Genomic DNA, 26,525 nt, shown 5'->3' on the forward strand with positions numbered 1-26,525 from the left:
CATCCCTGCGGGAATCACCGCTGGAAAAACAGCTGGAAAACACAGGGGGCACCGGGGACTGCCACTGCGGGTCACCCCTGCGGGAATCACCGCTGGAAAAACAGCCAAACACAGGTAGCACCCCAAGACCGCCAGCGCCGGGCCATCCCTGCGGGAATCACCGCTGGAAAAACAGCTGGAAAAGAACTAAAAAGAGGAGGCACCCGGGACCGCCACCCTCCCCCCGGGCCATCCCTGAGGGAATCACTGCTGGAAAAACAGCTGGAAAACACAGGGGGCACCCGGGACTGCCACTGTGGGTCATCCCTGCGGGAATCACCGCTGGAAAACAGCTGGAAAAGAACTAAAGAGAGGGGGCACCCCGGGACCGCCACCCCCGGGTCATTCCTGCGGGAATCACCGCCTGAAAAACAGCCAAACACGGATGGCACCCCAAGACTGCCACCGCGGGGCCATCCCTGCGGGAATCGCCGCTGGAAAAACAGCTGGAAAACACAGGGGACACCCGGGACTGCCACCCCCTGGGCCATCCCTGCGGGAATCCCCGCTGGAAAAAAAGCTGGAAAACGGCGAAACAGAGGGGTCACTCCGCACGGTCACCTCCAGGCCATCCCTGCGGGAATCACCGCTGGAAAAACAGCTGGAAAGAACCAAACACAGGGGGCACCCCGGGACCGCCACCCCCAGGTCATCCCTGAGGGAATCACCGCTGGAAAAACAGCTGGAAAAGAGCCAAACACGGATGGCACACCAAGACCGTCACCGCCGGCCATCCCTGCGGGAATCACCGCTGGAAAAACAGCTGGAAAACCGCGAACCATAAGGAGCAGCCCCGAATTGGAGACCGGCTCCTGTTTATTTTCCCCGCCCGGTCTCCCCCCAAAGCGCGTTTCGTTAAAACCATTAATTACGCAACGTTCGCGCGGCTTTAATTAGAGCTGCCGAGCGCGAGGCGAACCCGACTTTTTTCGGGGCAATAAAACAGGACGGGGCACGAAAGGCGGTTCAGCCCTTTGTGCTTAATGGGGTTGTTAAAGGAGGGGAGGCAGAGAGAGGAGGCAGAGAGAGAGGCCGGGCACGGAGAGGTGTGAATTATTGCACCATAACTCTCGCCCCGGAGGGGTCTGGAGCGATTAATGACTTGTTTTCGTGTTGGTTTTTTTTTTTTAAAGACGGTTTTCTCACACCGTAAAAAAAAAGCAGAAATGGAAAGTAGTCGCTAATGGGAGGATCGGGCACCGACTGGAGCAACTTTGGTGTTGGTTTGATCTGCTTTTCAGTGATTTTGGGGATCCTGTGGGCCCAAAGCCCTTTGTTGAAGTAGCTCTCCCTGCAAACCACGGATATTCCGAGTCGGGAAGCAGCTCCCGTTTATTTGCAGCGTGTTTTCACCAAATGAACTTTGTGTGCTCCTCTTTATTGGGAAAGCAAGAAAGGGTTCGTTGCTTTTTTTTTTTGTGCAGCCTCGTCCTGTGTCCAATTCCAACCCATTCCCGTTTAATTTTGGGCAACCTGAAAGCTGAAGGAAAGCAGATATCCCAGAAATAAAACACTGCTTGAGGGTCCCCCCCCCGCCAAGTCCAGATCCTGCTGAAGCTGCTGGAAATGCAAAAGCTTTACTGGGAGCTGAGTGTGCCTCTTGATAATGAAACCATGCCATAAAAATGCTATTCCAGGGATCCTTTTTTCCACTTATTATTAAAAAAACCGTGAGGGTGATGCCTGGGGTTAGTCAGCACAACCTGCTTTCATGTGTGTATATAAAATAATGCACTATATTAACATCCCTGAATGGATTGCAGCTCCTTTAACCAGGCTGATGTCAAAAGGTGAATCCTTAAGAGCAAGCACAGGGATGGGGAAATACAGGTACCAAGATGGAAAATTGATTGGTAGTTTGAACCTTCACTTAAGGAAGACTTAATGGGATGAGGAGATTAATAAAGAGGGTCTCTGTGGCGGGCTGTCACTGCTTCAAGTAGCCCAGAGGTCAATAATCCCAGCAAATGGATGAGGCAGGTCGGGTACCTCAGCTAAAGGCTCTTCTTGGGTGTTCCTGGATGTTCTGGGTCCGTTCACCTGGTTTTTAGGGAGGGTGGAACTTTGTGTCCTGGTGTCCTGTGCTTTGGGGGGCAGGGAGGGGATCCTGCCCCTCTGCTCAGCCCTGGGGAGGCACATCTGGAGAGCTGTGCCCAGTTCTGGCTCCTCAGGACACGGAGCTCCTGCAGCAGGGCCAGGGGGAGGTGACAAAAATGCCCAAGGGATGGAGCATCTCTGGGAGCAGGACAGGCTGAGGGAGCTGGGGCTGTTCAGCCTCCAGAGCAGACACTGAGGGGACCTCCCCCAGGTCTGTAGGGGCTGCAGGGAGGGGGCAGAGGATGGAGCAGGCTCTGCTCGGGGGGGCCCAGCAATGGCACAGGAGGAAGGGGCAGGAACTGATGCCCAGGGAGTTCCAGCTGGACAGGAGGAAGAACTTCCTTGCTGGGCAGTGCCCCAGCCCTGAACAGATTGTCCAGAGGGTGTGGAGTCTCCTCCCTGGGGATATTCCAGACCCATCCTGTGCCATGTGCTCTGGGATGGCCCTGCTGGAGCAGGTGACCCTCTGTGGGCCCCTCCAACCTGACCCATCCTGGGACTCTGTGATGCTAATTCTGGTGGCACTAAAAGAAAGAAATCATATTTCAGTGGAGTCTTTTCAGTGTTTACTAAATCCATGACAAGGTCTTGCTTCCTCTGTGGCAGCTGCTGTGAGTTTTTCTGCATCTTCTTACTGTTGTTCATGCATTTATTGCCCTTGGAGCTGGTTTATGGACCAGGATCTCAGGAGGGCTGGGCAAGGCACAGGAAAAAACCACGTCTCTTGGGATGAAGGACAAGAGAAAAGGAGAAAAGTGTCAGAGGGAGCTGCCCCACCACAAAAGGAAAAAACAGAATATTCTCTTCTTTCAGCCTGAAAAGCAAGGATGGGGGGCAGCTCCCCCTTCACACACACCCAGGTCACTCCCAGGAGCCTTTTCCTCTCTTCCCTGCAGTGATAAAACAATCCCAGACAGAGGGATTCTGCTACTTCTTATTGAGGAGGAATTCCTTGAAGGAAAGGGTGGTGAGGCCTTGGCAGGGGCTGCCCAGGGAGGTTTGGAGTGCCCAGCCCTGGAGGTGTCCCAGGAAGGCCTGGCCGTGGCACTCAGTGCTCTGGGCTGGGGGACAAGGTGAGGATGAGGCACAGGGGGGACTGGATGACCTTGAAGGGCTTTTCCAACCTCAGTAATTCTGGGATTCTGGGATGCAGTTGAGCAGAGCCCTTGACAGAGAGGTGAGAGAGACACTGTTCCTGTGGCAGAGCACATCCAGGCCTCCCTGGGCAGGAGGAACAGACGAGGGAATTTCCATCCCATGGCTGGGATTCTACTCTCAGCACTTGGATGCTGTACTGAAATCTGGGATTTCAGGCTGGAATAAGGGAGTAATGACTTAATTAACCCCGTTTCAGGGTTGAAACACGTGGTGTCCCACCATTACAAGGCTCAGTCTGTAGATGCTCTGTGGTATTTATCCTAATGCCACCCCTGGAGACTGAATTCCCTCTTCTCCCTCCCTGTGATCTTTAATAAACACTGGCCATACATTAACAATCAGGTGATGCTGCAACTCAGAACATTCCAGGCTTTGTGCCGGGTCTTTTTGTTCCTACTGGAGTCCATTCCCTGCAATTGGGATGTTGCTTTTAAACCAGCACGAGCCAACTGATTTTAAGAAAGCCTGTCTGGAAAAGAAATAATTAAATATTAACAATATCTGAATTTGAACACGTTGCTCAGCAAAAAAAAAAAATCTTGACTTCGGTTCAATCTGCGACTTCACTGGTTACTTTTTAAAAGCTTGGAGTTCTGTATAAATCTTCCCCCTTGTAAACAGATGAAGCAAACAAAATGGAAAACCCATCTCCCACAAGAACAACAAAATAATTTTTTCCAGATGGGCTCTCTGATGGAAGATCAAAGCCCTCATCTCAGACTTGGGAAGTTTCCCTTCCACACTGGTATCAGTTTTATCTGAGCACAGTTCATCCAACGTTTTTGCCTTTTTTTTTTTTCAATAAAGGCAATTATCTGGATGGAGCTGCGGCTCTTAAAGCTGAAGGAAATAGAAAAGAATTTACTAAAAATAGGTTAAAAAAAAAATCTGGGTAGGTAAAGGGAGGGGGGAGGGGAGGAATCTCTCTGATTCTTTCGATTTATACAAAAATTAGACATTTCCGTACACTGAAAAATAGCAGGAATTGCATCACAGCTTCAAACTGACAGACAGTAGGGTTTAGATGGGATATTGGGAAGGAATTCCTGGCTGGGAGGGTGGGGAGGGGCTGGGATAGAATTCCCAGGGAAGCTGTGGCTGCCCCTGGATCCCTGGAAGTGTCCAAGGCCAGGTTGGACGGGGCTTGGAGCACCCTGGGCTGGTGGAAGGTGTCCCTGCCCATGGCAGGGGGTGGCACCGTATTATTTTAAGGTCCCTCCCAACCCAAACCATTCCATGATTCCATGATTTTCAGCCCAGCAGTGCCACGGATCCGGTGTGAGGCTTTGTGCTTCTGAAATTTGTGTTTCCCTGTCTGTGCCCATCACTCTGAATTTATTTCCGTATTTTAGGGTGTGCAAAGCAGACGGACAAAATCCTTGTTCCTTTCATAAAGCCCAGGATTTTCCATAGGCTGAGGAATTCACATCCCCCAGTCCTATTCACCCACTTGATCTGCCTTCTGGAGATAAACTGATTTATTTGGAGTGGTGTCACCCTCCACCTCTGTCTCTCTCTCACACACAAACACGATTTCATCACGTTTTCCTCTCTCTATTTACACCCTTGCAGAGAAACACTCCCAGTCCAGCAGTTTTGTCTCCTTGCTGCCCTGCAGGGCACCTTTTTTTTTTGGCTAAAAGGGGCTACGAGCCCACAACCCCAAATCCTAATGGCTTTTCCCCTGGGAAATCCCAATCCGAATTATTTCCTTTCCCGCCGTTAATGTGAAACAGCAAACGAAAAAAATTAGGAAAAAAATAGGAAAAAATAGAAAAAAATGGAAAAAAATTAGGAAAAAAATAGAAAAAATAAGGAAAAAAATTAGAAAAAATTAGAAAAAAATTAGGAAAAAAATAGGAAAAAATAGAAAAATAGAAAAAATAGAAAAAAATTAGGAAAAAAATTAGAAAAAATTAGAAAAAATTAGAAAAAATTAGGAAAAAATAGAAAAAATAGAAAAAAATAGAAAAAATAGAAAAAAATAGAAAAAAATTAGAAAAAATTAGAAAAAATTAGGAAAAAATAGAAAAAATAGAAAAAATAGAAAAAATAGAAAAAATAGAAAAAATAGAAAAAAATAGAAAAAAATAGAAAAAAATAGAAAAAATTAGGAAAAAATAGAAAAAATAGAAAAAATAAAAAAATTAGAAAAAAATAGAAAAAATAGAAAAATAGAAAAAAATAGAAAAAATAGAAAAAATAGAAAAAAATTAGGGAAAAAAATAGAAAAAATTAGAAAAAAATTAGGAAAAAATAGGAAAAAATAGAAAAAAATTAGAAAAAAATAGAAAAAATAGAAAAAATAGAAAAAAAATAGAAAAAATACAGATAATATTTTAGAAAGCCCTTCACTCACAGGTGTCCTGACAGAGGGGAGGGGCGATGGTGCTGAGATGGGATCACCGGGGCGCTCTTCAGGCTCCGCTTTGGGGCACGCGGAGGTTTTGGGTTTTGCCGAGTTTTGCCGAGTTTTGCCGAGTTTTGCCATTCCCAACGGCCTATAGGTCTCTTTTTGGTTGCAGACACGAGGCAGGTGCAGCCGTCCCCGCCGTGGTCCTACGACCAGTCCTACCAGTACCTGGGCTCCATCGCCGCGCCCTCGGTGCACCCGGCCACGCCGATCTCGCCGGGCAGGGCCGGCGGCATGTCCTCGCTCACCGCCGAGCTCTCCAGCCGCCTCTCCAGTGAGTACCCAAATCCCACTCCCTCTGTGCCAAAGGGAAGGTTCCCAATCCCCCTGGATGTTGGCTCTGGTGGTGTTGTCCCCCAAATGCCACCACGGCTCTTCTCCGGCGGTAAAACCCGCCCCGGGGTCTGAGGGGGGTTTGTGCAAAGAGGAAAGAATGAATCGACTTTTAGGGAATGAATCACGTTTTGATAAATGAGTCACCTTTTAATCAATGAATTTCAGAATTATTGGGGTTTGGAAAAGCCCTCCCAGCCCATGGATCCCCCCTGTGCCCCATCCCCACCTTGTCCCCCAGCCCAGAGCACTGAGTGCCACGGCCAGGCCTTCCTGGGACACCTCCAGGGCTGGGCACTCCAAACCTCCCTGGGCAGCCCCTGCCAAGGCCTCACCACCCTTTCCAGCAACAAATTCCTCCTCATGTCCAACCTGAACCACAGACTGGCTTGGGTTGGAAAGGACCTTAAAGGACCTTAAAGGGATCAGTGTAATCATTTTAAGGTGCTTCCAGTCACTGATTCCATATTGACATGACCCAGGGTTGTGGTACACACATATTTCACCTCTTGAAAAAGACCCAATCCTTAAGAATTGCTACCATTTCCTCTTCTATGCTACATTTAAGTCAGAGCACCTGAGAAATTATTGAGGTGAGCTTAACTATGGCCAGCAACCATAGCACAAGAAATGCTCAGCTCAGCAAAGAACTTTACCTTATTCATTAACATCAGTGGTTCTACTGAGCAAGAGGTTTTTCAACAGAAAGCAGAAAGATTCGTTTGTTTGTTTGCACAGCATTAGTTTCAAAATATACATCTGTAGCATGTAGTTAATATAGCAGGTAAACCCCTCTGGGACACCTTCCACTAGCCCAGGTTGCTCCTGGGTTTGGGACTCAACACACCATTGGCAAAAAAAATGAAAAAAAGAGGAGAAAGCAGCACTTTGAAGGTGGATGGGGCTATAAAAAAAAAAAGTTTGGATTGCTGAAGAGTTCTCCTTTCTGCCAAGCAATGAATGCCACAGATATTCCAGTCCTGTTTCCCTCCCTCCTTTTAAATCCAGGCCAGAGCACAGCAGGTTATGGGTGGACACACTGACTGCAGGATGGGGGGGGTTGATATTTTAGGTATTGCACTGGATTGTCGTGTTATATCTCCATCAAACTCTGCTGCAGAGCTTTACAAGCCACCAGAGAAAACCTGGAAGTGAAAACCACCCCCTGGTTCCACCATCCCAAGTGCCCACGTGCTGCCTCAGACCCACACATATTGACCCAATCTGTGTGTGTGCAGCAGCAGGGGTTGTCTCAGAACCAATGAGAGCCATAAAATTCCAATTTGCATACAGCCTTTGCAAAAAAAATCCCTCCTTTGGCTGCACATCTTGCTCTGGTTTGAATACTCAGGGCTTCTTCTGAGATCAGAGAGAGCCACTTGAACGTGCTCCAGCCTGTTTTGTTGTTGTGTAGAGCCTGCTTTGAAAGACTCATGGGGAGGATGCACAGCAAAAGTAAATTATTTGTTGGGATTAAGTGTTAATTGCCTCCTAGAAACAGCTGAAAATACAGAAAACCTTCCAGAGGGAAAGTAAAAAAAAAAAAAAAAGGTAATTTCTTAATTTAAGAAAAATCTGCAAAAATCCTCGTTCTTTATTAACACACTCTTCCTTTAAAACAAAAACACCCCTTTTTAGTTTCTGACAAAGAACAAATTGGAGGAGTTTTTCAGGCCCTCCCATCCAAAGACCCGGTGCCTGCAAAGAAAAAGACCCAATCTGGGACATATTTGAAATATCTTGACATTAAATGTCATTATTCTGCTTTTTGCCAGGGCAGAACAAGCCCTCACCTGATAAGTGATGTGTCCAGGTAGGAAGTTGGATTTCTTTCTCAGGAATGAGGTGTGGAAGCATCATTTAAAGTCTGGCAGGTCTTCAGCTGCCACCTTTGACCTTGGCTACTCCGAAGCTCCTGCTGTTTAAACCTAAAGGTGCTGGTGTCCAGGGAAAGGAAATGTGTTCCCTTTAATCATTCATTTAAAAAATGGAGGGCAAACTCAAAAAGGAAGCATTCAGCAAGCAAAAGAGCTTTTCTAAGGAATTTACACAAGTTCATTGGTGGGTTGATGAGCTGGTGAGCTCTCAGAGCTGTTGAGAGCCAAGAGCTTGGTTTTCCCTCTGCTTCTCCTCACAAGTGTTTCCTTCAGCACATGGCTCCTCTTCTGCCTCGTCTGAGAGAAGAACTTGTCTTCTGGAAAGATTTTTTCCTAATTATTATAATTATTGTGGTTATTTTAATCGTGCAGAGGTGCCAACTCTAGGGACTGACACCTTCCATTGAGCTGAGTCACGATGGGGATCCTTCCCAAAGGGGAAGGATCTGCTCTGCTTGTGTCATCTGTGCACACCAGGGCAAGATTTGAAGGGACTGGACATAATTCCAGGGATGTCAGAAAAAATGGAGCAGAATTTGACTGTCCTATGAATGACAAGTCTCAAGTTCTGCCAGGGGAGGCTCAGGTTGGACAGGAGGAGGAATTTGTTGCTGGAAAGGGTGGTGAGGCCTTGGCAGGGGCTGCCCAGGGAGGTTTGGAGTGTCCAGCCCTGGAGGTGTCTCAGGAAGGCCTGGCCGTGGCACTCAGTGCTCTGGGCTGGGGGACAAGGAGGGGATGGGGCACAGGGCGGATTAGACGATCCCGCAGGGCTTTTCCAACCTCAATAATCCTGGGATTTTGAGATCCTTTAACAGTTGTCCGTCTGCTCTCCCTCCCTCCCGCCCAGGCGCTTCCGACCTGACGGCCTTCAGCGACCCCCGGGTGGGCATCGACCGCTCCTTCCCGGCGCTGCCGTCCATCTCCGACCCTCGGATGCACTACCCGGGGGCCTTCACCTACACGCCCACCCCCGTCAGCTCCGGCATCGGCATCGGCATGTCGGCCATGACCACGGCCTCCCGCTACCACACGTACCTCCCGCCGCCCTACCCGGGCTCCTCGCAGGCCCAGGGCGGCCCCTTCCAGGCCGGCTCCCCTTCCTACCACCTGTACTACGGCACCTCGGCCGGCTCCTACCAGTTCTCCATGCTCTCCGGCGGCGGCGACCGCTCCCCGCCGCGCATCCACCCGCCCTGCACCAACGCCTCGACGGGCTCGGCGCTGCTCAACCCCAACCTGCCCAGCCAGAGCGACGTGGTGGAGGCCGAGGGCAGCCACAGCAACTCGCCCACCAACATGGCCAGCACGGCGCGGCTCGAGGAGGCCGTCTGGAGGCCCTACTGATTCCCCCCTCCGGGAGCTTCCCCGGAGGGGCAGGACTGCCGCGCTTTCCCGGTGCTCGTGGGTATCCCACCGATGCCCTCCTGCCATCAGTTTGAGGAGCAAACCCTCCCAGGAGCTGTGGCACAGCCCGGTCGAGCCCCTGGAGAAAGCACCAGGACATCCCTGAGCTTCTTGGGGGGAAGGAGGACGCCCCGGTTTGGTGGCCACCAGCAGGTAGAGAGGAGGGTGGGTTGGAAGGTTTGTCTCCTGGGCTTATGAAGGTCTCCACACAAAAAAAAAAAAAAGAGAGAGAGAGAGAGTGTTTTTCGGTTCACTTCTATTTTTAAGACTTAAAAACTAAAAAAAAAAAACAACAAAAAAACCCACAAAAAAAACCACAAAAAAAAAAGAAAAAACCCCATAGTGAGTTTACTGCATCTTATGGACATTTTAACTGTAAGCAAGTATAGGAAGATTCCCAGAGGGAAACTGTGAACGCTCCTGTTTTAGCAATGCTGTGAATGAGAGGGTTTTTTTTATACGTCGGACTTCGTTCTTTCTTTGCTTTGTTTTGTTGGTTTGTTTTTTTTTTTTAAACCACGTTGTGTATTCCAAAGAATACGGAATTTTTTATGGCTGGGGTTTTGGTTTTTTGGGGGGTTTTTGTTTTGTTTTGTTTGGGGTTTGTTGTTTTGGGTTTGTTTTTTTTTTTTTTTAGGATGCAGCTCATCCTGCTTTGCATCTAATTTCTCTTGGCACCTTATAAATTGCAAAGACAAAAGATTTTGCTCTTTTTTGTGTTTTGTTTTGTTTTAATCACGCTCGCTTCTTTCTTGCTTTGTCAACTGAAAGAATCAGCCCCTTTTTCAATGAGTTAATTTAACTTTTTATCTCTTGGACTTCTATTTTTTTTTTTTTACCACAATGGCTACAGCCTTGGGTCATTTTCAACTACTGTACTTCTTTGATGAGTTCATTGATATTTATGCTTGATATTTAGACTTTTCTTATTTGTTGATACTATTATTATTTAAATGTGCCTATATTAAAAAAAAAAAAATATCAGCAATTGCCTTTTTTTGGTAGCAGCCAAAGTCAAATTTATCCCATGGAAAAAGGCTGGATAACGATGGGTAAAGTGACCTCCTAATTACCTAGAAATGTTGTTTACAATTATCTCACTCTCAGCTTGCTGGGCTCAGATTCCCAAAGGCATTGAGGTGCCAAATTCCCGCCGGAAGGCACCAAAATCCCCGGGAATTTCAGTGGAGTCATCTCTCCCTATTTGCTCCCACACTTTTCCTTCGTCGCCAGCAGTGACCCTCAGGATCAGGGAGCAGGATGTAGGTATTCCATGAGGCAGATTCAATATTCCCTAATTAACGGGGAATTCCCTAATTAACGGCCCCGCTCTGCTCCCGGGCTTGCCTGGGCTTCCCAACGGTGCCAGTGGTGGCCTCCTGGTCCTTCAGAAGTGAGAACCAACCCGCAAATTTGAGGGTGGTGAGGCACTGGAACGGGTTTCCCAGAGAATTTGTGGCTGCCCCATCTTTGGGAGTGTCCAAGGCCGAGTTGGGACGGAGCTCTGAGCAACCCGGTCTAGTGGACGGCTCCCTGTCCGTGGCATGGGGTTGGATTGGATGGTCTTTAAGGTCCCTTCCAACCCAAACCACTCCATGGTTCATTTTAGGCACTGCCAGGGTGAAGTCCTGGCTCTGGTGGGATCCGTGTGGGATTTGCTCCCAGCTCAGCAGAATCAGGATTCCAGCCTGCTGGGAAAAGAGATCCCCAGAAATAACTGAGCAGGGTTGTCCAGTCCATCTGGAAAGGACTAGGAAAGCCCATCACCATCTCCTGAGGGCAAGCAAAGCTGGTGCAGACCAGGTAGAAGGTCCACAAGGCTCCCACCACCACGGCACGTGTGGCACGGAGCCGTCACCGCTGCCCGTCCTTCATCAGATGTCACTGTAAAGTTTATTTTTTATGTGAGGGCACTGTTTGATTGGGAGGGTTTGGTCCGAGGGCGGTCCCTGTGCTGCTCCTCCTCGTGCCCAAACTGCCCAAACGAGCTGATTGTTATTTAATGTACCTCTTGAAAGGAGTGAAAACAATTGCAGGTCAACTCAGAGAGTTATTTGAAAGCAGGGCTTCAGATCAGTGTTTGATGTTGTAAAAAAAAAAAAAAAGAAAAAGTTAAAAGGGTTCGAATTAAAAAGATCCTTGGCTGCAGGCAGCAAAACAGCTGGATTTATTTAAAACCATTTGTTTTTCGAGATTTCTTTTTTTTCTTTCTTTTTTTTATGTGTATATGATTTTGCTTCTTTGTTTAAATCAGATGCAGTAGCACTTTGGTGTCGAAAAGTTCCGAATCGAAGACTTTACCTTGTCAAAAAGGTCATTTTTTTGTGTGCAGAAAACAGGGAGTGTTTCAAGAGATCCCAGCAAATGTCCAAACTGTTTCTGATAAAACACACACGTGGCCTTGTGCTTCTCATTTAGTGGGATATCCTTTATAATTTCCCAGAGTTTGCTCCGAACCAAAAAAAAAAAGGCAGAAAACCTCAAAATTATATCAGATTACTAAAAAATATATTTTGGAAGTCTGAAAACCTGGCTGAATGCAGAAATACAGAGACTTTACCCATTGTGACATTTCCACAGTTGGACTCTTCACCTCTTCAGTAGCTTAAAAAATAACAAGTCCTTCATCACTAAAGAGTAGCTCTTGGTGTATCTCACAGGTTCTCTGGGACTGTGCAATTAAAATCTTCATTTATTACAGCTCCCACATCTGCCTTGTGACTGGACCACCCAAGTGCTGGGAGGGGAACCCAGGAGGGAGGGAGAGGAGCTCGGAGGAGGGAAGGGCTGCCATGGCCAGGAGACTCAGAGAGGGACTTTCCACAAGGGCATGGAGCGACAGGACAAGGGGAATGGCCTTAAGCTGAAGGAGAGCAGAGTTAGATGGGATATTGGGAAGGAATTCTTGGCTCTGAGAATGGGGAGGCCCTGGCCCAGGTTGCCCAGAGAAGCTGTGGCTGCCCCTGGATCCCTGGAAGTGTCCAAGGCCAGGTTGGACGGGGCTTGGAGCAACCTGGGCTGGTGGAAGGTGTCCCTGCCCATGGCAGGGGATGGAACTGGATCATCTTTAAGATCCCTCCCAACCCAAACTACTCCATGATTCTTTGAGTTCAGCCCAGTGGCAGAAGGGAGGTTGTTGTGGTCACCAAAGGAAGGTTGTTATGGCCACCAAAAGGAGGTTATTGAGATCACCCAAGTGAGGTTTTCGTGGTCACCCGAGTGAGGTTGTTGTGGTCACCCCAAGTGAGGTTGTTGTGGTCACCCCAGTGAGGTTGTTGTGGTACCCCAGTGGGGTTTTTGTGGCCACCCAAGTGAGATTTATGTGGTCACCAAAGGGAGGTTAATGATCACCACACTCCCAGGCCTGCGGGTCACCACAACCTCCTTCCTGCTAAAGCCCTTTGCCCCTTCTGGCCACCAGTATTTCAAACCACCCACTTTTGAAACTAAAAGATCAGGGATTCCCAAGAATCCAAGAGTTGGGCATCCCTCAGCCTGGAGATCAGAACATTTTAAGTCTTCCCATCCACTTTTTCCACACTTGTCCTTAAGTTGAAGCTCAGTTTTGCTCTCCCTGGTGTGAAGGGGGGTGAGGAACCACAGAACTGGTCACCACACTTCCCCAGTGTCTCACTGACACTTTACTGGGATTTCCCACTGTCTCCCTCGTGGTGATTTCAAGCAACTAAATTTTGGAGTCCAACCTCTCTGTGCATGTCAAGACGAAGCATCACCCCCTTGAGGGAGGAAACACCAAGTTCATTATCCCTGGCAATTAATCTGGGCAATCACTGTGGGTTTCAGTGTTTGTGTAAACCACAGTTTACCCAAATCTATGTTTTCGTAGCCACCCCACAACCCACCAAGGACAAGCAAAGATCTTCAAGGCAGTGAAAATGCCCTCACTTTGTTCCTGTTGTGTCTCAAGAGCACTTAGCAGGCAGAAAAAGGACATTTGGAGAGAACATTTGCCCCATCCACATCTCCAAATCAGAGTGTATAAGTATATATTTATATATGTATATATAAAATATATGTATTTATATAGTTTTATCACCCCGGGAGCTGGATGGGATTAAAAAAACAGAGCTGTTGTGCTCCTGCTGTTGCAGTCAGGGAGTGGTTTAGGTGCCTTCCCCTCCCAAAATGGAGCTCAGGGCAGTCCTGGCTGTCAGCTTGGGTGTTCCTTTCACAAGACACGACTCCCTGTCCGGATCCAGCCACGTCAAACAGCTTCCAACTAAACACAGGGCCCGGCTCTCACCGGCTCTGAGGCCAAAGATGTCCCTCTCCAACAACATTTATGTTCATTTAAGAGCCTCCTGCTCACTTCCAGGAGCTAAAGGATGGGTGGATGCAAAGTCCATCCTCACCACAAAGGGTTGGATTTGTAGGATTCAGCCAAATTCTCCACTTGGGAAGGAGAGAAACTCTTCCCTCCAAACCCCTCCAAAGTGTTCCCAGTTACCTGCACTCTTGAAACCTTCGTTTCTGCTTTCTGGGTGACCTTTTCCATTGTTTGGTGTGTTTTGAAGATTCAGGGAGAAGTGGATCCTTGTTTTCCTGCCTCGTGTTTTTATTTTTGTTAACCTTCGCTCGGTCAGTACCAACCACTCGGCATTTTTCTCCTTGTCCTAAAAAAGGGTTGCATCGACAGAGTTACTTGTATTTATGTCTGTAAATAGATTTCAAAAGCTTCATAGCAAGATATTTAGTGCTTGTAATTGCTCTGCCTTTTTTTTCATTTGTTTGTTTTCCCATTTTTCCGTGTTTTTAATGAACTTACCTTTGTGTTCGCTTAAATACTGTACTGAGACTTGTTTTTTTCCCAATGGGTTATTTTTCAGGCTTCAAGATGAACTACATTTAATTCACTTTTGTAAACAGTTATAGCATGGTCTCTTATCCAAGAACATCCTTCACTTTTTTTGTGGGAGGGGACAAATGAACGTGCAGAAAATCCGCGGGTTTTTTGCGGGATTTCGGTTCCATCTCTCCTTCCAACAAAAAGCTGAACTTCCAGGGTGAGGTGGTGAGGACACAGCAGGCCCCAAAGGGCATCTGTTCAGCATTTTCTGGCTATGTTTACAAAACATTTCCAGAAAGGGGAAACCACCAGCTTGTGGAAGTTGGCTTTTTTTGGGGGGTTTTTTTCGAGGGTTTGATCACAGGGGATTTTTCCTCTCGGGGAGGGAGGGAGGGAGGGAGTGGCTGCTGTCTTTTTTTTTTTTGGAAGAAGATAGGAAAAGAGAATAGAGTGGATTTTTTCCCCCCCACTGCAGGAAGTTCTCTGAATGCCAGGTCAGACTCTTGCTGTCCTGTGTCCAGCACCACAGGAGAATTCATTACAACTACACCCGGGGCAGCTGGACTGCTGCGTTAGTTCTAATGAAGACCTTTTCTTTCTTTTCTTTTTCTTTCTTTCTTTCTTTGTACCACAGTTTCCTCTGTAAATTCAGTATCATAATTAGTGTGAATGACAAATAAAATGTTTGACAAGTATGCACACGGGCCTGGTGAGTTCTTTCCTTGGGGAGAAAACAAACCTCTCCAGAGAAAAAAGAGACACCAGGAGAAGGGTGTTGACAGGGTGCCCTACTTTTTTTGTGCATTGATTTCTTTGGGTTTTAACAAAAATGGTGTTTTCCTGCTGGGGAGTAACCTGGTGATAGATCTGTAATACAACAGGGCACCAAAATAGCAGGGAAATCCTGGATTGGAGCAACCTGGGCTGGTGGAAGGTGTCCCTGCCCATGGCAGGGGGGTGGGATGAGATGATCTTTAAGGTCCCTCCCAACCCAAACCAGTCTGGGATTCTGGGATTCTATGAAATGAGACTTTGCAGGCATGGAAGTCCAATAATTTCATTGATTTCTTGATTAAATTTCCATATTTCAAGGTCATCTACAGCTCTTATTTTCCCTCATCTTTTGTTTCTTGGGTTGGATGCTTTTTGACACCGATGGTTTGAACCCTCCTCCAGCAGCACCAAAACAGGCAGTTTGAGGTCATAATACTATAAGATGAATTGTTTGTTTCCCCTTTAAATAAACGAAGCAGTAGTGTAATGAAACATTAATGGGCATTCAATGCTTTTAAAATGAGGGAAAAAACAGAGCAAATATTGAAAGTTCATTTGAAATACATATATTTATATATAAAATCTCTTAAAACTGGCCTTTACACAACATATTACATTATATTAAAGAAGCTTTCAGTAGTATCCTTCTACACAATAATCATGGAATCACAAAATGATTTGGGTTGGAAAGGACCTTAAAGATCATCTGTTTTAACCCCTTGACATGGGCAGAGACACCTTCCACCAGCCCAGGTTGTAATATATTTTATATATAAAATATGACAAAATATTACTATCTATCTATATAATATATATAATATATATATTTATATATATATTATATATAATATATATAAAATATATTTTATATATAATATATATAATTATTATATATTATTGTGTAGAAGGATACTACTTTAAAGCTTCTTTAATATAATGTAATGTGTTGTGTAAAGTTTAAAGTTTTCAAAGATTTTATATATAAATATATGTATTTCAAATGAACTTTCAATATTTGCTCTGGTTTTTTTCCTCACTTTAAAAGCATTGCACACCCATTAATGTTTCATTACACTACTGCTTCATTTTTTTAAAGAGAAAACAAACAATATTATATATAATAATTATATAATATTTTTAATATATATAATATTAAATATATATTTAATATATAAAGTAATTATAAATATAAGTATATAAAATATATATAAATATAAGTATTTATAAATATATAAAGTATATTTAATATGTAATATATTTTATATATATTTTGTATAATATATATTATATATTAAATATACTTTATATATTTCATTTGTTCCTCTCAGTGCAGTGAAAGACCAGCTACAAATCAAACTACTAAAGGTATATTTTCCTTCTGACAACTGGTAGGGAAACCCTCCATCTCTCAAGTGAAAATTCCCATTATCTTTTTAAAATCAGGGCCGAGGCACCGAGAAAAAATTCACATAATCTTTTTTAAATTAGGGCTAAGAGGCACCGAATTCCAGGTGCCTCTTTAGAGGTGGAAACACTGACACACATCCCTGACATTTCTTTCCAGCACAATCCAGCGTTATCCCAAAATATTGCCCTCACATTTCTGAAGGAACCACCCTGTGGATTCCTCTCCTTCCCCCGTGACACCCCCGAGCCCTTTGGAGGGGGATGACGAAGCAGAGCAAGGGTTTGTTTTGTTCAGGGAAAGAAGCCCCAAATAGCCCCAGTCAAAACAAACCCCAAAAATACGACACCCGAGGGCATCTCAGCAGAAATATCCGGGTTTGTTGTGGGGAGGACGGAGCAGCAGAGGAAGGGAAGGCCACATCCATGGATCCCACTGATTGTCCTTGTGGGAAAGGCCACGTCCTCCTTGGCAGCACAGCTCAGGAGAGTCCCTCAGACCCCCATATCAGAAATAAAATATGGATTTTTATAGGTTTATCGTGAAGTTTTAAGGTGCCCAAGTTCCAAACTGGATCAGGTATCGGGGTCTTTTTTGGTCAGAGAGGGGAAATATAAAAGTTCCTAAAAATTAAAATCCTTCTGGGCCATTTGGCAAAATCCTGAACACAAAGATTTCTTTTTCTCTCTGGGTTAAGAACGAAGGAAATCCATAATTTTTGACAGAGGATGCCTCACAGAATATTGGAAGGAAGGGAAAGCCCCTTTTGGAGGAAAAGAAACCTTTTTAGGCAAAAATGAACATATTAAACTTATCCAGAAAAGGGTGGGATTTTGTAAAAGTGTAAAATGCATGAGATTCAAACTCAAGGGGTCTTTTTCTCCCTGAAAAACTCGGTATGAGACCAGACCCATAAATAAATCTTTTCTTTTTTGTTTCATGAGGTTTTTTGCCGTCCTTCTAAATTCAAGGGAGAAATTTTTCTCACCCCCAAACCCCCCAGTTCCCACAGGGATCCAGCTCAGGGTGGGCAGATCCTTCTCCTGCCCCTCCACCTCCCTCCTTTCCCAGGGCAGCTGGAAAAGGGGGTCCCAGAGAGCCCATGGGTGGGAGAAATATCTCTGCCTTGAATTTAGAAAGTCAGCAAAAACTCATGAAACAAAAAAGAAAGGATTTATTCAGCACACTGGGTCTGGTCTCACACCGAGAAAGACCCTTTGCATTTAATTTTCAAGCATTTTACAGTTTAACAAAATCCCGCCCTTTTTAAGATAAATTTAATATATTTGTTTCTGCCTAAAAAGGTTTCTTTTCTCTGAAAAAGGGGCTTTCCCTTCCTTCCAATTGGTTGTCAAAAAAATGATGGATCTTCCTTTCTTCTTTTAACCCAAAGAGAGAAAAGAAAATTCTGGGTACAAAATTCCCACGTGGCCCTGAAAGATTTTAATTTTAATTTTTAGGAACTTTTATATTTCCCTTATCAGGCTGAAAAAGACCCCGATGCCCAGGTCCGGTTTGGAACGTGGATATCTCACAACTTCAGGATATACCTATAAAAAAAAATCATATTTTGTTTCTCATAGGGCAGCTCTCTGGGACCCTTCAGCACTCGAGGTGACCCCACCGGGCCAGTTTGGGTTCAAACTGAGAGGGAGGAAGAGGGAAGGGCAGAGAAGGGGATGAAGACCAAGGCTGGAGGCGGCTGGAGGGGTCAATGCAAAAAGGTTGTTGACTTCTTGTGGCTCTTAATGACCTTTAATTACAGAGGCCATTGTCCTGCCTGCTCTTTGTTTGCCTTGTGAAACGAGGAAGCTCCAGAACCGGCCTGGGAGCAAGAGCTGCTCCTCAAACACCATCCCTGCCACTCATCCAGCCTGGAAAAGTGACACAGGAGGGTCACCTTTTTCCCTCTTTTCGGTGGCAAGACAAGCTTGGATCCGTGGTGCAGAGCCCGGGAGCGATATCCCTTTTTTTCTGAAGGGAAATTCAGGTTACTGGCTCACAGCACAGACAATAAACCCCATTATCTTCCCCCAGACAGACCTTGCTCAGAGCTCGGAAGTCTGTCCCCACTGCGACTGTCAGACTGCAAGGTCTTGTCATGGCCCTGTGGTTTCCAGACATGACTAAAATATGACTCAGCCCAGTATTGTAAATGGGCCAAAAATACAATTTTTCCGCGGCCTCGCATCTTTTTTTTTTCATCACTGGGCTTCTCGCAGTGATTTGGGGATGTCTCAACTATTATTTTGGGCACTACCTTCCCTCCCTGTTTGCCTCGGTTGAGGGCTCACGGGAGCTTTGCCACTGGGCTGCCCCGTGGAGCAGAACTTTTAAGTGTAGGCAGGGAAGGAATGCCCGAATTACAGCTCATCTCAACTCCTGCCTGCTGGGGGAGGGAGGCACCGGGGAGATAAAAGCGTGTTTAACCCCGAGGAGAAGGAAAATAAAAAGCTCCGAACCTGCAGGTCTCCATTGGAATGTCTAGCTACCGAATTAGGAAGCTTGTTTTCTGGTTTTAAGTTACAGGGACACCTAGAAGGCTCCCAGACTGGATTAGTCAGCACGAGTCACTGTCTGGGAATTGTTTGGGTTTTCGAGAGGAGGATAAAACAATTTAGGAAGAAAATCTAATAGACAGATTTAAAACACGGGCTGCTTTGAGAGCGGGGAGGGGGGGGGCAGGTCTGCTCTGTGGGCTTTAGAAAACGCTGCTTCCTCAGGGAAGGAAGGCTGTCAAAAGAGAGAGAACCTGTTCCCTGCTGATAGAGAATTTCCTGGAGCGTGTAAAAAGTGCCTCTGGCTGTTTTACTTTCAAATGCCTCGAACAGGGGAACATCTGTAGTTTTTCTGGGGAAGCTTAGATGGAAATCTTACTGTCACCTTACACTTGACACATCTTGTGAGCAGAGGACAGAGCCTGAGTCCAGGGCAGCCTGCAGGTCCAGCTCCTCAGGAGCTCTCTGACATCTGAGTGTGCCCCACAACACTGCCAGGTTCATTCCTGCTGGAGGATCAGTCCCATCTCCCCTCAGGAGCAAGATCTCCAAGTTTGTGGAACCACAGACTGGTTTGGGTGGGAAGGGATCCCAAAGATCATCTCATTCCACCCCCTGCCATGGGCAGGGACACCTTCCACCAGCCCAGGTTGCTCCAAGCCCTGTCCAACCTGGCCTTGGACACTTCCAGGGATCCAGGGGCAGTCACAGCCCCTCTGCCAGGGCCTCCCCACCCTCACAGCCAAGAATTCCTTCCCAATATCCCATCTAACCCTACTCTCCAGCAGTTTAAATCCATTCCTCCTTGTCCTGTCCCTCCAGACCCTTGGAAATAGTCTCTCTCCATCCCTGCAAGGCCACAATCAGGTCACTTCAAAGCTTCTCTTCTCCAGGCTGAACAATCCCAGCTCTCCCAGCCTTTCCTCCCAGCAGAGCTGCTCCAGCCCTGGGATCCTCTTGGGGCCTCCTCTGGACTCTCTCCAGCAGCTCCATGTCCTTGCTGGGCTGTTCTCCAGGGCTCAGAACAGCCCTGGTTGCCACCTGCAGGGACATCACAGGGTGTCCCAGCCCTGGCAGCTTGGCAGGTGGGCACCTGAGGGATCTCACCCCACAGAGCCCAGCCTGGATATTCCAGCATCCTCCACCTTTTTATAGGACCTTTGTCCAAGGAACCCAGTGGTCACTATATCTTCATATTGCACAAGCACTGTAGGCACGGAAGTCCTTTGAAATTGGATGAAAATCAGTTTATTTTTACTCAAATAGCAAAATCCCCGTGTGAAGCCCAAACTCCCACAGCCAGTGTGTCCATCCTGTGGGTGTTACAGTTTTGGGGTTGGAGGAGAGGAGGAACAATCGTCCTGTTTTGGGAACGGAGAGCCAACACTTCCTGCACGTGGCCAACACCTGCCCGTGTGCTCCTGGGATAATGTTCAGTGGTGTTCTTTGGGAAATGATGACACCAAAAGGATCTTGGCTGCCAGAGGTTGGAGCCTGCCAGCTGAGCTGGGAATCCTGGGCCTGCCAGGATCCTCACTTTGTGGGAAGCAGCAGTGACACGGTTGAGGTGAGTCAGCCTGTTGAACCACAGCTGATCAGAAGCATTTCCAAGCAGCCCCAGTTCTTGGAAAAATCAAGTTCTTCCTCCACAGGGGTTTTGGCCACTTTTCCACAGGCTCAGTTGGGTCACCTTGCAGCCCTAAGGTATTAAAAGGGCAGATATTTCACCTCCTAGTTCTGCCTTTCCAAGTGTGATCCCATCAGTTTGACTTGGTCAGTGGGATCCCTTTGTTCTGCCTAAGCTCCCTGGGTCTTGAGCCACATCACCTGCTGTAAAATATTTGTGTCCTTTCTGCTTTCTAAAGTCTTCCATGCACCTTGATTCTCCTTCAGACACCACGTGGGACATCCAGGAAGCTTCCCAGTGTCCATTCATTCCAGTAAAGGCGTGAGGAATTAGTCACTCCTTGAGTTCCCTCTTTGGGGGTGGTGAATTTTGCCACTTCTCAAGGCTTTCACGACTGCAGAGTACTCAGAAAAGAGCTGGTGGAAGAGAGAGACTCCTCCAGTCGCTTCTGTGAGGGAGATTTTTGTGCCTCTTTGCAGCAAGATCTACAGGAATATTGAGATTTGCCTCCCACAAGAAGCTTCGTGGTTTCAGTGACACAGAAGAAAGAGTTGGGGGAGAAGAGGGGCTGTAAATAAGTAAAATTAGGTTTTCTATTTGTTGCCCTTCCCACGTGGATACTGCAGCTGGGAAACAGAAAAACTTCTAGGAGAGAAAAAAAACCAGGTCTTTTAAGAGAATGAGTTTTTTCATTGTCTATTAAAGAGGTGCAAGAGCCCCCAGACTGTGGTTTCTCCTTCCAGTACAGGAATTTGTAAATAGCTGGGGAAAACAAAGCAAAGCAAAACAAAACAAAACAAAAAGTCCTGAATTATTTTTTTCTATCCTTGGTAAAACAAATGTTTTAGAGGTAAACCATCCTAGGAATTAAGCTCTCCTCTGTGATGCTAAATGAGACAAATGCTGCAAGGAGGGGAACAACCTCATTTTGTCCCGGGGACTGCTCAGATCTCTCAGAATCCGACTCCTCAAGTGTCTCTTTTCTCATTTGTGCCACTGCTCTCACACACCATGGATGGAGCTTTATGACTTTTGTTTGCTGAGTGATGCATCTCAGCACAGGATGTACCTGACTAAGGATTTATCCCTGAGTTCCCCCCGTCCTTCCTGTGCCTGGGTGTCCCCATCTGCACACAGGAGCAGTGACACTGATCTTTGAGAAGCCCTTGGAGCTCTGAGTTGATGAAAAGGTTCACGGAGAGGAGGTTGCTGTTGTTATTGTTGTCTGCAGTTTAAAAACATGCCCATAAATCACCTTTCAGGGACGGGGAAGCAGGTTCCAGATTGGCTCCCGAGCTGGGTGAGTGAACAGAGAAGAATTTCCTTCTTTGGCATTTTCCCCTAGTTTTAATAACTTTGAACTCTTGCTTTAGATCTTGTTTACATTAGGCTGGTTTAGTAACTGTGTGTCTCCCTCCAGCAATTGTCTCCTTCTTCCCCACCTTCCTCAGGTATTTAGTTTAGGTACCAAACATCTGACTCAGGTCTTCCTGGAGAATGGCTGAGCAGGGGTGGATGGAAGAAGAAATTATTTTTCTCAGTTGGAAAGTAGAGGGACTTAAGGGGGGAAAGAGGTGGAGGCCGTGACTGTCATGGACATGGGCCCTGGGAACATAAAAATCGAGGCTGTTACCACACCCTGCTGAAATGTTAAACACAAACTGTACAGATGGGGTGTGCTAACAATGGTGGGGTCAGGGGATGGCAGTGGGTCCTTCTGGGATGTACAAGCTCAGAGGGTGCAAAGCTCAGCTCTGCTTTGTGCTGGGGTGGCCTCGCCTTGAGTGATAAAAGAAGGATATAAAGCTGTTGGAGAGCACCCAAAGGAGGGACACAGTGATGGTGAAAAGCCTGGAAGGGCCATTTGAGGAGTGGCTGAGGGCTTGTCCAGCCTGGAGGAGAATGAGGGGAGATTCATTGGGGGCTGCAGCTCCTCCCGAGGGGCAGCTCCGACCTCTGGGAGCAGGGACAGGACCCAGGGAAGGGCTGGAGCTGGGACAGGGCAGGCTCAGGGTGGATCTCAGGACAAGGTTCTTCCCCCAGAGGGTGGTTGGGCACTGACCAGGCTCCCCAGGGCAGTGGGCACGGCCCCAAGGCTGCCAGAGCTCCAGGAGGGTTTGGACAACGCTCTGAGGGACAGGGGGGAGTGTTGGGGTGTCCTGGGCAGGGCCAGGGCTTGGACTGGATGATCCTTAGGGGTCCCTCACAGCTCAGGATATTCCATGATTCAACGATTTAATCCTATGTCTGCAAACAGTGACTCAGAGTGATTTCCAGCTCCAGGCCCAGGAAACACCTCTCCATTTCCGCGGGCCAGGTGGGGGGAGCATCCCCTCATCCCGAGGGGGGACCACATCCCCTCTCCGCCGGGCAGAGGACGCGGGGAGGCAGCGGGACAGCCGGGAAGGGCTCCTCGCGGCAGCGCGGCTCCTGTGACCCGCTGGATTCCCCGGCAGATGGAGCTCGGCTCCCAGCGATGCTGCCTCAGCTCTCCCTCGAGATCCCACCACCGACCTGCAACACTTATTCCAACGTCTGACCGCTCTTGTAGGGAAAAACTGTTCTAATCTCCGACCTGACCCTGCCCTGGTGCAGTTTGAGGCCATTTCCTCTCCTCCTTTCCCTCGGGACGTGGCTGCAGAGCCCGACCCCCCCTCCCTGTCCCCTCCTGTCAGGGAGTTGGGGAGAGCAATGAGATCCCCCCTGAGCCTCCTCTTCTCCAGATAAACCCCCCCAGCTTGTGGGATTTCCCCCGGACCTGCAGCCGCTCCCCTCCCTGACATTCTGGGTGGTCACTGGGGCTGGACGGCACCAGAGGTCGGGGTTTGGGATTTATTTATTCTCAGGCTGCCCTTTCCAAGGGTTCTCACCCCCCAGGCAGCCTCAGGGCCCCTCAGAGCTACAAGAAACCGGTGTTGAATACAAGTAATTATCATAAGAATCATAGAACGTTAAGGGTTGGGAGGGACTTCAAAGATCATTTAGTCCAAACTTCCCCTGCCGTGGACACAGACACCTTCCACTAGTCCAGCACTGAGTAGGGGCAGTGAATCAGTTGAATCCAAACCTTTCAAAAATCATAAGAAGGTACCAGATGTGTTTATTTACACTTTATTTACATTTTACTTATGTTTTATTTACACTTATTTACATTTTATTTGCACGTTGCTTACATTTATTTACATTTTATTTGCACATTATTTACATTTTAGTTATATTTACATATTTATATTTTAGTTACATTTACATGTTTAGATTTTATTTACATTTATGTATTTATATTTTATTGACATTTACACATTTATATTTTATTGACATTTACACATTTATATTTTATTGACATTTACACATTTATATTTTATTGACATTTACACATTTATATTTTATTGACATTCTACCCTCTGCATTTTTGGTCCCATTTAAAGAGTAAATGAGTTACCCCTGCACTGGGAATGAGGAAAACCTGTCCCAGTGGGGAGGTGATGTCGGTTACAACATCTGGGACGAACCCCGGCACCCGGTGAACGCCGGGGACTCTTTTAGCCAAGAGTTTTCCAACTGGGAAGAATACAGCGAGGAAGAGCAGTCCCAAGGAAATGGCAGCAGCTACCAAAAACTGCCCAGCTGGGAAGAAACCAGCATGGAAGGGCAGTCCCAAGGAAAATTCAGTAGCTACCAAGAACTACTGTCTGACTGGGAAGAGCTGTCCAAAAACCGAGAGTCTGTTGGACAAGAGTTTTCCCACTGGGAAGACTCCAGACCCTCCATGCTGTCCCAGTGGGAAGACAGTGACAGGGAGCTCTCACTGCAGGGCTGGGAACACACAGCACAGGAGGGGGCTCGGGGCTCTGCAGGGCTCTTCCTCTCCCCTGCTCTCACTCCTCACTTCTCGCAGCACAATTCCATCTTTGCCAGAACTTTATTTTCCCCTCTCCAGTTCGTTCTTCTGGAGGCGTCACTGCTGTCTCTGCTGGGCTCAGCCCTGGTCTGTCCTGGACCCTGTTCCAGCAGCTGCTCACAGAACCCATCCCTGCAGCCCTCCTGCTACCAAACCTGGCCAGACAAACCCAAAACAGAGTGTGCAGGGAGCAGAGATCCACCTGCAACCCCCGGAGGAGCAGAGATCTACCTGCAGCCCCTGGAGAGCAGAGATCCACCTGCAGCCCCCGGAGGAGCAGAGATCCACCCGCAGTCCCTGGAGATCCACAGGGAGCAGAGATCCACCTTCAGCCCCTGGAGGAGCCCCCTGGATCAGGGGGATGCCCGAAGGAGGCTGTGACTCCGTGGACACCCCACCTGGAGCAGGGTCCTGGCAGGGAAGTGCAGTCCATGGAGAGAGGAGCCCAGGCTGGAGCAGGAAAAGGACTCTTCTCCCTGAGCAGTGACAGACACAGCGTGTGATGAACTGACCAGAAACCCCATTCCCCATTTTTCCCACATTATACAGCAGTAATTTTTTTATTATTTATTGATTTATGCACTGTGCCTTTTGAACCCCAGCTACAACAGACTAGGGCAATAAAACTAGTTTTCTATCCCAAACAGACTAAAAACATAGTTTGTTTAGCATCCTGATCTAAATAAATACACTACTACTACTAAAAGGACTCCTACAATAAATCAAATAAAGTAAAAATAGAGATAAATTATATTATTAAAATTACAATTGTTATTATGTTTATATTTTCATGTTAATAATAATAATAATAAAGATACTGCCTTGTATTTCTTAAAATCCAGGCCACTGTTGCAATGCAGTTTCCCAGGAAATTACACAGAAAATAAAGTCAGAATGCTGTTCAAATTATTTAAGAATTTTTGACATGGGCAAACAGGAATGATTGGTCCTTCAGAGTTTTTTCGTGGCCACAGGAGCTTTTTAGCTGTTTTCACACATATTTTGTCCACAAAAAAAAAAAAATCTATCATAAGGCAGCTTCTAAATGTCCCATTGGGGAGGTGTGAGCGACCAAGAAAACGGAGCCTGAAGTTTTATGAAGATGATAATTTCCATGCCAAAATGGTTATTTTATTTCATCCTCTCTTGTGGACTGTAAGGCCAGATGCAAAAAAAAAAAAAAAAAAAGCCCTGGGTACCTGCAGGACAGTTTGTTCTCTTTGAGAGGTCATTTTTCTGTCCTTTTTAGTTAGTTTGAACTTCAGTTTCTGGACCGAAAACAATATTAGACATTGCTTGTTGACAATGTTTTTCAATTTCAAGGGCTGGTTTTCAGGACTTCTCTCTTTCTTACGTGCCTGATGAAGCTGCTCCATTTCTGTAAATGAATTAAAGACTGGAGTAGAGCTATCACTTTGAAAAACATCCTTATCTCCACTAAAGGGAAAACTAAGAAACAGGAGCATTACAGTAAACACATTAATAAAACTGAACGACGACAACCTCTGCCCAAGGCACTACAGCAGCAGTGAGCTCAGGCAGGGGGCTGGGTTTAAAAGACCCACCAGCACAGTTCAGCTCAATCTAAGAAGTTTTCTTGAATACTGACATTTTAGTATGTTATTTTATTGAGAGATGGGCAACCAGTTAAGCAGTTTCAGCTTTCTTTGTGCCCTGTGAGCAGCTAAAACCTTCCCAAAACTGTTTCATACCTTGGTTAGGGCGAGGATGTCGGCTCCTCCCGCGGGCTCTGCTCTCCCGGGGGGCTTCTCTTTACAGGCAGGCTCTAAAAACTGAATGAAACAGCAGCGTAAGGCCCAAGGGAGCAAAGGAAGCACCGATCATTTTAAAAGGGCCGATCATTTTAAACAATGCCCCGGCAGTGACATTTCACGGCTGACCCCAAGCACAGCCAGGCTGCAAACACCCACCCCCGGGGCGAGCACAAGATCCCCACACGGTGCTGAGCAAGAGTCCAGACCGACTTTTATGAGGCCGGGGCGAGCCCCGGTGAGGATTCAAAGGGTGTTCGGGAATTAGGGCGACGGCGCTGAGGGCGATGTCTGAGGGCTGAGAGCGCGGGCTGAGGGCGATGGCGCTGAGGGCGATGGCTGAGGGTGAGGGCGATGGCACTAAGGGTGAGGGCTGAGGGCGATGGCGCTGAGGGTGAGGGCTGAGGGCGATGGCGCTGAGGG

The 26,525-nt window shown here is 47.0% G+C and overlaps 1 protein-coding gene and 1 long non-coding RNA gene across 2 annotated transcripts in view; both read left to right on the forward strand.

Annotated features, from left to right (window-relative positions):
- RUNX1 (runt related transcription factor 1) overlaps window positions 1–9,459 on the forward strand; it is a 189,516-nt gene extending 180,057 nt beyond the window's left edge. The window contains exons 7-8 of the mRNA XM_027701767.1: window positions 5,820–5,981; window positions 8,765–9,459. Coding sequence (XP_027557568.1) covers window positions 5,820–5,981; window positions 8,765–9,261 — 659 coding nt within the window. The 3' untranslated portion in view covers window positions 9,262–9,459. The remainder of the gene's footprint in view (window positions 1–5,819; window positions 5,982–8,764) is intronic.
- A 2,870-nt stretch (window positions 9,460–12,329) lies between these two features.
- On the forward strand, window positions 12,330–14,827 carry LOC113976536. Its single transcript, XR_003537106.1, has 2 exons — window positions 12,330–12,499; window positions 12,546–14,827. It is a non-coding gene; the product is annotated as an uncharacterized LOC113976536 (long non-coding RNA).
- The last annotated feature ends 11,698 nt before the right edge of the window (window positions 14,828–26,525 follow it).

Source organism: Neopelma chrysocephalum, unplaced genomic scaffold (assembly GCF_003984885.1).
Source record: "Neopelma chrysocephalum unplaced genomic scaffold, ASM398488v2 Primary Assembly neopelma1_166, whole genome shotgun sequence".
Taxonomy (NCBI): Eukaryota; Metazoa; Chordata; class Aves; order Passeriformes; family Pipridae; genus Neopelma; species Neopelma chrysocephalum.